Source organism: Camelus ferus, chromosome 5 (assembly GCF_009834535.1).
Source record: "Camelus ferus isolate YT-003-E chromosome 5, BCGSAC_Cfer_1.0, whole genome shotgun sequence".
Lineage (NCBI taxonomy): Eukaryota > Metazoa > Chordata > Mammalia > Artiodactyla > Camelidae > Camelus > Camelus ferus.
The window spans coordinates 42735320-42747871 of NC_045700.1; the positions used below are offsets into that span (position 1 = coordinate 42735320).

At 40.1% G+C, this 12552-nt stretch overlaps 1 protein-coding gene across 2 annotated transcripts in view; it reads right to left on the bottom strand.

The window, feature by feature from the left end:
- Positions 1–12552, bottom strand: part of STK39 (serine/threonine kinase 39) — a 252120-nt gene that overhangs the window by 85305 nt on the left and 154263 nt on the right. For both annotated transcript variants that reach the window (XM_032479619.1, XM_032479620.1), the window contains exons 13-14: positions 6716–6778; positions 4890–4957 (exon numbers count right to left, since the gene is read on the bottom strand). In XM_032479619.1, coding sequence (XP_032335510.1) covers positions 4890–4957; positions 6716–6778 — 131 coding nt within the window. The remainder of the gene's footprint in view (positions 1–4889; positions 4958–6715; positions 6779–12552) is intronic.

Here is a 12552-nt window from a genome sequence, read left to right on the forward strand (position 1 = left end):
ATAGTCCCCATGAGCTTTGATACTGGGCTTACTCAGCTACGTATCTCCAGGTTTCTCAAAGTCTGAGAGCATGTCACCAAGGTCAAAATCCAATGCTCAAGGGGATTTTTCTACTGAGCAGTTTTCATACATCATTTCTGCACATATAAGCTTTTCTATGCTGCCACACTGAAAAACTAGAACTCCGTAAATGTCAAGTAATTCTTTAAGTGATACGTTTTGGCACATTCAGTCAAAATGTAAGGCGGCCATTTAAAAGGATTCTGTAGATTTACACTCATGGATATGAAAAGAGATCAAAGACATTACCAGACAAAGAAGAGCATAAAATACTATGTGTTACGTGATACAAAATATTTATACAAAAACATTAAAAAATTTTATAAATTAACAGGCGTAGAAAAGAGTAGAAGAATATCAAGAGGCTAATAAATGCTCTCTCTCTGGGTAGTAAGATTATGGAAGATTTTATTTCTTGTTCTTTTATTTGACTTTCTAGATTTCTAAGATGACCATCTATTGCTTGAAAATACAGAAATCTATACATTCCCTATTGCTGAAAGTATTTGCACTCACAAACCTCTTCTTGCTCCACTGTCAGAAAGGAAATGGCATTATCTCATAATGAATGGTTTCTAATTCTTTTATTTTGCTTCCTTTACATTACCACATTGTTCTGAATACAGATATTCCTTCCCTTACCATGTTTTCCAGAAGAAGGATTTTGTATATGCAAAAGACCTACAGCCTACACTACCCTGTATCTTCTATACTAATAACATCTCCCTAAACTATACTGTTAGTTATACTGGGTTAACATCAGAAGACCCAGTCTCCAGCCTAGGTGTACTATCTCTCTGATTGTAGGAAAGTTACTGAACACCCCTTATCTTTCTTTTTCACTAATGAGCAGCAAACATAAGATGAAAGGAAAAATTAAATCAGGCAAGAGATGTGACAGTGCTTTTAAAGCTGCAGCACTACAAATGCTGACTGCTATTTTCATCATCATCTTTAATATCGCCTCCAAAATATTTTCAGGTATTCCTGTCACAATATTTAATGATGAGTTGATCAGGAAACACTGTTAAAAGAATACTTAGGTAAAATGTTAACGAGGAGACAGGTAAATGTAACAATCCTGAAAGTACGTGAGTTTCTCCCTGCGTTCAACATGGAACTCAGTAGAGCACGGCCAGAGGGTCAAGTGCAGAAGAGCAAGGACCAGTGTGATCAACAGACCCAGGTTCAAGCCCTGTTTCCGCTTCACCAGAGCTGGAAGGTATTGGACAAATAACCCCGACGACTTTCCACCTTCATCTCTCACCTGTGAAATGTCAGTCACAACAGTATTCATGTCATGGAGGTTTTATGATGATTAAACAAGACAAAGCACACATAGTGCTCATCATGGTGCCTGGTACACAGTAGGAACCTCATCTTTTTGAAGGACCTCACTTAACAATCTAGCCAAGATGTGCAACAGTGATGCCAGTTCTCAGAGGAAAGGTGATCACCAAAGGAGAACATTTTATAATTATAAAAAGTGAAAATGCTAAATATTTTTCATATTAAAGAATTGTTTCTAATAACTTGGTGCCTATGCAATAATACATACCACTCTACCAAAACACAAACATAATCTTGTCAGAAATAATTAAGTCTGTTAAGGCCTTTCCCAAAGACCACACAGCCTTACACTGCCCCGCAATTCAACCTAACCATTATTCTTCTCAAAACATGGATGCTGAAAAAAATAAATGCTGGTTACTATGGGAACAAGTAAGCCAAAGGTAACATTCAAACAAAAGGGCGCTCACCTTCCTTTAACTACGCATCACTCTCCTTTTCATCTGTCTTCTTACTGCCATTTATCGCTTTCTACCTTGTGTTAGAGTCATTTGTGCAGGGTCTGATCTATCCGCCTACATGGTAAGCTCTTTGAGTGCAGAAACTGTCATATTCTGGATTTTCAACAAAGCCTTGCACAAAAGAAAGCCATAAATAAGTAGTGTGGGGCGGGGTGGTGGGGCACGGGGGAAGAGCACTGCCACGACTGAACACTAAGCTTACACTATTTAACCTTTGGGGGAAATATTAATCAAGTCTCCCAACTACTTGACTAGTAAGAATTATGCAATGAACCTGATTTTACAGGCTAGAGAACCATTTAAGAATTCTAATCCCTCCTGAATGATGACATGAAATTAGAAATCGAGCACACTGATGCTAACACAGTGAGCAACCTGGTTTTTATCAGCTTCAGCTTTCTTTATGAAATTATAACTTACTAAGTCTAAATTTTACCAATATTCGAGGTCAACTTTTAGTAGAGAAACTAAAATAATAAGTCAAATGAGGCCATATTATCATGCTAAAGGATTTTTGTTAAAATAAATATCCCATTCTAGAGATCATTTTCCCTTCCAAACAGGAAAGCTATTTTGTCGGTCTAGGGTCTTTAATTGGCCCACCAAGATCTAGTCATACTGCTACTTAAAAGCCAGGTAAATTCATTACGAGCAAACTGACAGGCTAGATCAAAGCGCCTACGTGTAACAACTGTCACAGCCGCCTTCAGCAAGATCAGCTGCCGTCCACAGGGCTGCGCCGTCAAAGCATGAACAGCATTCAACACAAAGGAATCGACACTTTAAATGATAAGTTTATCATTTTCCCAAATCACTGAACCTAACTCTAAAAAACACATGTTTTATGTCAAGTATGTGAGTATTCTATTTTATGAAAAACATACTAATGACAAAATGTGTGTGCAATGTTTAACTAAAACCAGAAATTGTATTAATACCTAAAGACAAAATATAAATTATGAGGTGGCTCACTTGGTATTTTTCTCAACAAATTCCTTCCCGGTAGAATTCCTTAGAACCTTTAATGTTAATGTTCCTTGTGATTTCGAAAAAAAGTGTAAGTGTGTGTGTGTGTGTGTGTGCGCACGCGTGCATGCACACGCAGTAAGCAGATGGACAGTACACATTATTTAACTTATTTGAACATGGAACCCTTTCTTCACAATCTTATAGGACTGACTAGTTCAAGCTACAAACTCAGGAAAACCACCATTTAGACCAGTGAAGACAAGGATAACAAAAGTTGGCATAGGCTAAATATCACTAAAGGTGAACAGCGAGGATCAGAAGGCAGATACAGAACTATATGGTGAGAGACAAGGCTGAAGTTACTTGCACTGGTTTGCCTAGGAGAGGAGAGCGAGCCTGGCAAATAACAAACCGCTTTCAGAAAAACGATGGAACGTAGTTGTTCTGTCTTGTTCCAGAATCCTATTTGGAAGCAAGGCTCAAAAACATGCATTTTAAACACTATTAAATCAATTATACTTCAATTAAAAATATGCATTTTAACACACTCTTCAGGAGACTTTTATCCAGAGAGACTGATATTTGCTCCAAGGGCCAGAATTTGAGCCCAGAACAGTAAGGTCAGCTGAATCTTCAGGAGGAAGACAGACTGTAACTTCTCAGTATCATAGGGGTGATCAGGGAAAAAGAGTGAGCTGATGCCTGCACAGAGGCTGGGGAAACATCCAGCAGGGATGCTAAAGGAAAGACTCCTGCCTATGTCAAATAGGAGACCAGGCTGCTGGACTCTGAGGGTCAGTCCAACACTGCAGGCTCAGAGGGCCAGACTATAACCTCTGTAGTCTCGCTCACCCTTGTGTCTTAAAGATAAACGCTGAGCACGGCACAGAGTGGGTTTCTCAGAAATATTGGTGGAATGAGTGAATAAATGAACAAATGAAAAATAAATAAAAGGAGTATCTGGTTCCAAAATCAAGCAAAAGGGGAACGGGCTATTTCCTTTTTGGAGAGTGCTAACTACACTAATTGTGAATCACAATCAAGGCTACTTTGGAATATAAGGAAAATAGTATTGTAATAATTTCCCCACCCTGACTTGGAAATCAACCCTGAACTAAATCACACCGAGGGTCGCTGTGGGGTTCCTGTGGTAAGTGTGTGAAAATGCAATGCAGATTGTCAACAACCATCAAGAAGGAAGGGGTGATGATGGTGATGATAATCTACCTTGACAGATTATGATCATTCAGAGGGCTGGAAACTAACCTTGAAAGTGAATCCACCTTTTATAGCCACAGCTCTGAAAATGGTCCATTAGCCATGGGTTTTATTTAATTGTCAAAGGAGAACATATGTATAACTTATTTCAAAACGCATTCAAAAAGGTGACGGTGTTCTGACTGACCTGGTTAAGTTAAGCTCTTTACAATTTTCAGCAAATTTACTTTGTCTTGAGATACCAAATTCTTAACAAAAATATACATTAAATTAACCGTTCTTTAAAAAATCCTTGAAACAGATTTCATTCGCTAGATACAAAGACTAAACTGTCAGGAACCATATTTGTATCCATTTCCTCAAAGACTGAGGGTTCTTTCAAAATATATCTATCATTTCTCCACAGTGGCTGATCAAACCTGTCACTGAAAAATGTTCTGAACAGGCAACTTGCAGTACAAGCATGGTTTATTTCTGTCAGACAGTGACTGCTCAAGTGTGAAAGAAACTCATTAAAAATCTCTTACTGTGATCTTACATTGTAAAAAAAAAAAAAAATACCCAGGAAAGAAAAGGCAATAAAAAAAAAAAACTTAATGAAGGGTACGCTGAGCCTGCAGATACACTCATAAGGTGCTTTTCTTTCTTATTCTTCTCAAGAAAACAGTGAGAAGAGAGCAACTAGTCCTGGGAACACAGCTCACACTGGGCATTTGGGGAAATCAAATAAGTTAGCAATTCGATTTTATGCTAGTATTATGAAAAGCTAAGGAATGAGATCAGAATACTGTAGTATCGGAAAAGTGATGCAAAATAAACAATATTATTTACCTTAATCTTAAAACAAGGTTCACGGCACAAGTAGCTTCTCTGTAGTCTTCACTAGCGTTGGGTAGGCCCTTTAAAAGGAAAACAGCAAAGCGTTACAAACCTGGGAAACAAATGCATAAAACCATAACAGCCCTTCATTCAGAGAGCCCTTTCTTCCTGGAAATTTCAAAACTAGGTCTTTACACATGCAGGTTTAACACCTCTGTGCCAAGGCTGGAACGATGCCAACTTTCCACCACAATTGTGGATCTGAATGTTGCACACAAAGCTTCGGTTGTAGGATGGGCCCTCTGAACAAATAGTATGAGCTGCGGTTAAGTCCAAAGAAGAAGGGCTGGCCATCCAAAGAGGCACCCTGCACCCCGAGCCATGGACTGTAGCTACCAGACCTTGGTGATGCACAAAGCTTGGGTACTTTAAACTTCAGGATGCAGAGGGAGGGGCCTCGTAGGTCAGGCCACTGTTTACCTCTGTTACCCTTCTCACCTACAGCCTATTTCCTTGAACACAGATCATCGATCCTGAAGGCCTCCGCTATGACACAGCCCCTCCCTACTCCGACAAATCCCTAGGCACGAGACCTCCATGCTGGAGTGGAAAAATAAGGGAATTAGGTCAAGTCTTGGCTCTGCCACTGACCAGCTATGCAACCGTGGGCACGTCATTCTCTGAATGTATTTCCTCATTTACAAAATGGGGATAACACCTGCCCTGAAAGTTTCCTGGGAGACTAATACATACGAACATGAGTTCAACTATACCATGTTACACAGAAGTAGGTGTCCTGACCCCTTTCCTGCTTCCTTTACTCTAGGCCTTCTGACCCGTCGTCACTGTCAACTTGCCTCTTCTCATTCCACCAATCCCCACAGTTGATCTCAGGGTGTTTTACTGAGTTGCCTGATACAGTGTAAGGCCCTGAGCTGAACCCTGGCTCTGCCTCTGAGCACCTGTGCAACCTTGGATGAGCCACTTCACCTCCACCAAGTCTTTGCTTCCTCAGCTAGAAAACACGGGTCAAGGACTAGATAGCTGACCTGCAACCACGAACTCCCATCACTCTACCTGCTCAGCATACAGCTGTTTCATAAAATACAGATCAGGTAGAACAAGAATAAATTTAAGTGGAATATGCGGGTTTAGGGGCAAATGTGATCTCAAGGCTGGTGATACGTGAAAGGACAACCATGCTGAGAGCCAAAGGGCCTGCCTATTAATCACACGGCAGACCAGGATGAGGGCTGCACTCTGGCTCTCTGCTCACAGTCCTGCCCCGGCCCGCGCAGCAGCCTTCATCAGCACCCAACACAAGTTGCGGCACATGTTTTCTGTCATGTAACTTCTGATATGAATTCGTTTCAGTCACTGGACTATTATTTCTACAAGGCAAGTCATAGGGATAAACTGACCCATGAAATTCCATGATGAAAGAATTACAAAAACAGGTTATAGCAATCCAACCAGAAGCACAAAAGAAAAGTATCAATTAACTATAATGTTCTGTGGCTGGAATCTAACAGAACAGAGTTATTTTCTTTCCTTTTCCTGTTTCACACAGCACTGGCAATCTCAGAAGCAGGCTGGTAATCAGTTCCTGCTCTTGAACCTGTCATTTAAAGGCTGGAGGTCCTGAAAACCATGGTCAAAAGTGACAGTCATCTTTTCTCCATATCTATTAAAAAAGAGTTTACAAGCCCCTGATTTGGAAGCAGTACCCTGATACCATCTATCTTTCTAAAATGTTGGGTTTTGTTAAAAAAAAAAAAAAAAAAAAAAAAACTTTCTACAAAGCATCTTGAACATAAATGACTGGCAGAGAAACGTACCTGAGAGTCCTGCACAGAAAGGGACTGTATCTGCTCGGGTATGCTGCCCGCGTTCACCGCCATCTGTCAAGAGAGCCACGGTTAACAGCACTTAAGGAAACCGAAATGAGACATTAAGGTCAATGTGGTTATACTAAGTCTCAGTTACCAGAGACAAAAATTTTAAATAATTTAAGCAATTTTAAAGCACCATTTCCTGGAGTGTGGCCCCCTGACTACCTGTATTGGAATTATCCTAGGACACAGGTTAAAGATTCCTGGGCTCCACCCAGCCCGTAATTCAGGATTTCATGGAGACAGGAGAGAATCTGTATCTTAAACAATGTCCTGGATGAGCCTTAGGCTTTTAGAAGAACCACCAAGCTGAAGTGAAAAAGCAGGGACTATCTGATATTTTAAACTTGATAAAAGAAAGATGCCCCAGGACTTTTTTTTCCCTTGTTGCACAATTTCATCTAAAGTTAAGGACCCCCTAATGAAAGAATGCTAGGATTAGTAAAACCTACCCCTCTAATCATAAGTTTGAACAATTTATTCAGAGCACTGGATTTCAAAACTATAGAAGGGCAGCTGGATTTTTAAAACACCTTTTCCCCAAAAGAAAAGCTAGAGTGACAGGTTATATTTTTCTCTCAAAATTGGAAACCTAATCGTACTGTGATATCCCAAATATTTCTGCCTCCAGCCCTACTTTTGTAAACTCTGCCCTGGAACAAAATTTGAAAGACAAAAAGGTAAAAGAGAAACAGCAATAACAAAGACCAAAAAATATATATTATTTCCTAAGCTGACTGTCGATTCTAAAATTATCAGAGGACCAGAAACTCTTTGTGCCGAGAGTCTTCTAAAGTTTAAGAGCCTAACAATCTTAACTTTCTGTGCTTCCTCAAAAATAACTGTGTTGGTGATGAAGAAATAGGGGGAAGCGTACTGATGTCTGCAATTTACTTTGAAATGCCTCCAAAAATGAAGATGGGCTGATGGATGAATAGATGGCTGTGCATGAGATAAAGCAAGCCTAGTAATGGAAGGATCCAGGTGATTGCTGTGTGGATATTCACTATAAAATGCTTTTAATGTTGCTGTATTTGGGGAAATTTTCATAGTAAAATGTTGGGAGGAAATGACTCTGTTAGAAGACCAAACAATTTGTGTCCCTTAACCAGAGCGCCCTGGCCTACACCAAATGATTTCTCAGTAAAAAATTTTTCAGGCTGGTTCCACAATCTTAACTAAGGTTCGAGATACAACCTAAAGCCACATCAGCACTTACAGAATACCCTACCGTTAGTCCAAGAAAGACTGTAATCTGTAACCTGGCATTTATTGGAGGGGACAACCAGGCCCCACCTCCTGCCCCACTCCCTTACTCCTGGACAATTGGTGAGAAGGAGAGATATAAACCTGGACTAGGGGCTGGAACCCCACACCCACCAGGCAACCTCACTGTGTAGGTGCACTCTGCACATTATGAAGAAACCAATCTGTGGCTCTCATCGGGTGCAGAAAATATGTAGAGATGCAAAGGAGTGGTGAAGAGGGAGGTTCCCTGAACAAAACATCCTCCTTGACAACCAATCGTAGTCTGCCAAATTTCACCATTACGCACCCCATTCTATCAGTTTAGGGCATGACTTTGGGTGTACATTTTTTGATGTAAAAACTTATAAGAAAGCTAACCTATTAAGCAGCTGTCATTCATTAACAGTATAATATAAATTTGTCTATTGGAACTTAGATTTGTTTTTAAACAGTCTGCTACAAGCAGGGGACTTGAGAGAATGGGTGATCTGATAGGAAAGAGAGAGAAAAATAGATTAATGTTGGACACAGCCCTGGAGAGAGGCCTCTGGGACTGGGTGAAAGAAGAAAAGATCTTTGAATGGAGAGAAAAAAAGGACAACGCCTGCTTTCCAATTTTGCATAGCTCTCTGCCTCATCTTCTCATTTTCTATTTTTAAAAATACTGTGGCTAAATGCAATGTGTTATCCTGGGCTGGATCCTGGAACAGAAGAAGGATATTAGTGGACAAACTAGGTAAATGCCAAAGCCGTCTAAGGTTTAGCTGATAGTAACAAAGCTTTTGACGGCCGTGCCAGGGTTATGAAAGCAATGAACAGCACAAGAACATGTGTGAAGCGTGTACAGGAACTCTGCACTATCTCTGCAACTTCTCTGTATGACTAAAGTTATTCCAACACAAAAGGTTTATTTTCAGAAATATAATTTCTAACTTTTGCCACAACCAGTCAGAAAGACAGTCACTTGCGGTAATACCTTTTAGAAAGTGGTATCACAAAAGCACCAGGTTAAAGCCGTCTGTGGTGACCAAGGCCGAGTACAATCAATCTGGAGGAAGAAACCAAATCTCCCCCTCCAACTACAAACTGGATGTAAGACAAACGCGTACGAGATCCGACAGGTGCTTGGAAAACACAATGTCATCAGAAATCATTTTAAAAAGCTAAACGCAGTTTTAGCAATCACCAAGCAAAAGCAATGAGTAACATAAGCAATGACTCTAGCTTTCACATTGTGTCTCATCTCTGGTAAAATTCACTCAACCTAAATCCATACCAAGTCTATCTTCTCCTTAGAACAAAGTATCAGAGTTGGGGGGAAAAAACCAGCCTAGGCTCCGTAACAAAATTCTTCAGCGTACCTGTTATGGGCCCTGTAGGGCTTCAGGGCTTCTGTCAACAAACCTTCCCACCTGGCATTAGTAACTTGATTAAGATAAATTTGCCAAGGGATTCTGAAATGTCTTAGGGTTTTTTTTCTTTGTTTTGTTTTTGGGTTTTTTTGGAGGGGTGGTTCTTGAGACTTCTGATAGGCAGATATTTAAAGGTAATTTTCAGGAATTTGGAGCACACACTCTCCTAGACTCCAGTCTGGACTTTTAGATTCGGAGCGAGTATTCCTTGTCAGTGGTCCTCGATCCTAGCCATGTGTCAGAATCATGTGAGCAGCTTTTAAAAAGAAAAAATCAGAGTTGCCCTGGACATCACCCCAAACCATCAAATCATAATTTGACTTGCTGGGTTATAAGGATCCGCATTTTTAAAGCCTTCGATTTTTCTGATATGGAGCCAGGGTTGTGAATCATGTTTTCATGCCACCTAATGGAGGAGCTACTGTAAAATGGATGCTTCTGTATGACAGAAGTCTTGGAAAATGTCCTCCTCACCTAAATGCAATCAAGGGGAAATCTGGATTTAAAGATAAAGTCCATTTTACTTTTATATAGAAAATTCAGGTATAAAAATTCATTAAAATTAGAAGATATGTACTGATTATTTCACAGTCTGACCAAAAAAGACTCCAAAACTCACTGATCAAAAAGATCAAACTGCTAACAACAAAAATAAAACAGCCAAAAAAAAAAAAATTAATAATGAGATAATAGCTGGGAAGATTTATATAAGCTAGGAAACCCTGCCTAAGGAAACCAGTCTTTGCCAATACCACCCCCAAGCCCTGCCCCAAAGAGATGAGCGGCTTCTGGAGCTCTTCTATGTAACCCCCCACCCTGCCACAGCGCCCACCGCAGCTCCACACAGAAATCAGGCCCAGGTTAAATGTTCTTTCAACTAACGTCACTATTAACATTACTGCTGTTTAATGACCCTGAGTCTCCACTGGCTTCCACCATCAAAGTGGAGTAGGATAATAAATAAAGGAAATTAACATGAGTTATTTACTTATTACAAATTAATAATTACTAGCAGGTGACTAATACTTTGCAAGGCTATTTCTAAAAACCCAGGTTAGGGACACACTAGGACCAATTTCCCTAAGAGTTTTGCTATGGATCTCAAGATAAGCAGTGTAAATCTGGAACCTGCCCTTTTACACCAGAATCTCTCATCTCCAAATATGGCCCAGTACTAGGCACACTTTCCTCATGTCCTCTGGCAAACGCTGTCTCTCCCCAGCCTTCTCAGTCCTCTCTGACTCACGCTGTAACACCTGGATGTTCTGCCTTACTCTTCCCAGGAAGCCAAGGAGCCCCTCACAATTAAGCATTTTCAAAATGCCCCTCCTTTGTTGCAGCATCTCACTCTGGGACGACTAAGGCTACTTTTCCTGAACTTCAGCTTAATCATATAATGTCTTCTAACTTCCCCCCACTTCTCAGCTGCTCATAAATATGATATGCGTATTGAGGCACTTGTTTAATGTCTGATTTTCAGTGCATGGGTATCCATGTCCCCAACAAACATGTACAGAGTGTCTACTAGATACTAAGGGAACAAAAACATAAATAAAGTACTGTACCAGTCTCCCCAGTGGCTTAGAGTCAAGTGAATAACTAAACTGCAATTTAAATGACAAGCATTATTGAAAAGCTTATTAACATGTCAACATTCTGGCATTTCAATGTGTCATTTGGTACAGATAAGCAATTTCTCTCAAAGATGCTTAAAGGTATAAGGTACACTGTCTGAGGCTGTATACGTTAGTACAGCTTTTTTTCCCCAGCTTTATTGAGGTGTACTTGACCAAAAACATGGTTAAGATATTTAATGATCTCTTGAAAGCAGCTATAAACATTCAAAAGCAGCAGATTCTGTCGAACGAATCAATCACAATTCTGCGCACCTCTGCTTAGCTTGCATATGTGCTCCTCAATATGAATACACAAAAACGCTAATGGAGTAGCTTATAATAGCAACCCAAAGTCTCACCAAGAAGGAAAAGGTTAATCCATTTGGATACATATACTACTCAGGAGTTAAAAACAAAGAGGGAGATCTACAGCAACTCATGTGGAAAGACTTCCAAGATAGAAGGCAAGATGCAAAATAATTTTTATTGTCTTCATAACCCCATTCATGTTTTTAAAGTGATAGGCTAGATTTCCCTGTGTACATATTTCTGTGTTTATGAGCAGGAAAAGGTCTGAAAGAAAACACTGCAAACTGATAACCTCTGGAAAGAAGAGACAGTCACATGGGTAAAGAGGGTAGCAGGATAAAAGTGGTTCTTCAGAGTTATTCCTGTTTAATCCCCCTATGCCTTTTACAAGTCTTTACTATATGTCTCTCTCAATAAGGTCTATCCAGACCAATCCATTCAAAATTACAAACCCGACCATGCTACCTCACCCTCCACCCTACTCTATTATTTTCCATCACTCCTATTCCACTGTAGCAAACCACTTAACTCACCTATGAGGGCTACTGGATATTGTTTATCTACTCCGATTGGAATGGAAGCTCCACAAAGACAGGAATTTCAGTTTTTCTCACCGATCTATCCCCAACACCTACTAAAGCAGTGTACATAGTAGGTACATATATATTTGCACATTTAACAATTTAAATTCCCTTTAAACTAGATAAAAATAATTTTTGCTTTGCTTACAAAAAGTGATTCGGTGTTGTTGGCAGATCAAGGGGCTACTTTAATTAGAAGTTGAAAGGACACAGGAACCATTACTACAGGGACTCCAGACACAGCTCAGGACATTGAAATGCCAGATGTGCAACACACACACACACACACAAAACACACAACAACAACAAAAAAAAACCCTGGCCTCGGAAGCTGTGTCATGGTAGGTGGGGCTAGTGATTCCTAGAGTTTGGTAGGAGTGTTTGCATTCAGATTCATGTTTCTGTTCAAGAAATAAGAAGCCAACCCACGTGCTACCTTCATTGTAAACCAGTATAGGAACATATATATGCCACTGAGAAATCAAGTAAGTCTAGATACCGTGACATGCCTAATACTTTCAACTCCCACTCAAAAGGTCAATAAGAATGTGTGATGTGACCCACAGACAGCACGCTACACCCTACTCTCTTCCCTGTCTCTGAAGAAAATTGGTTTG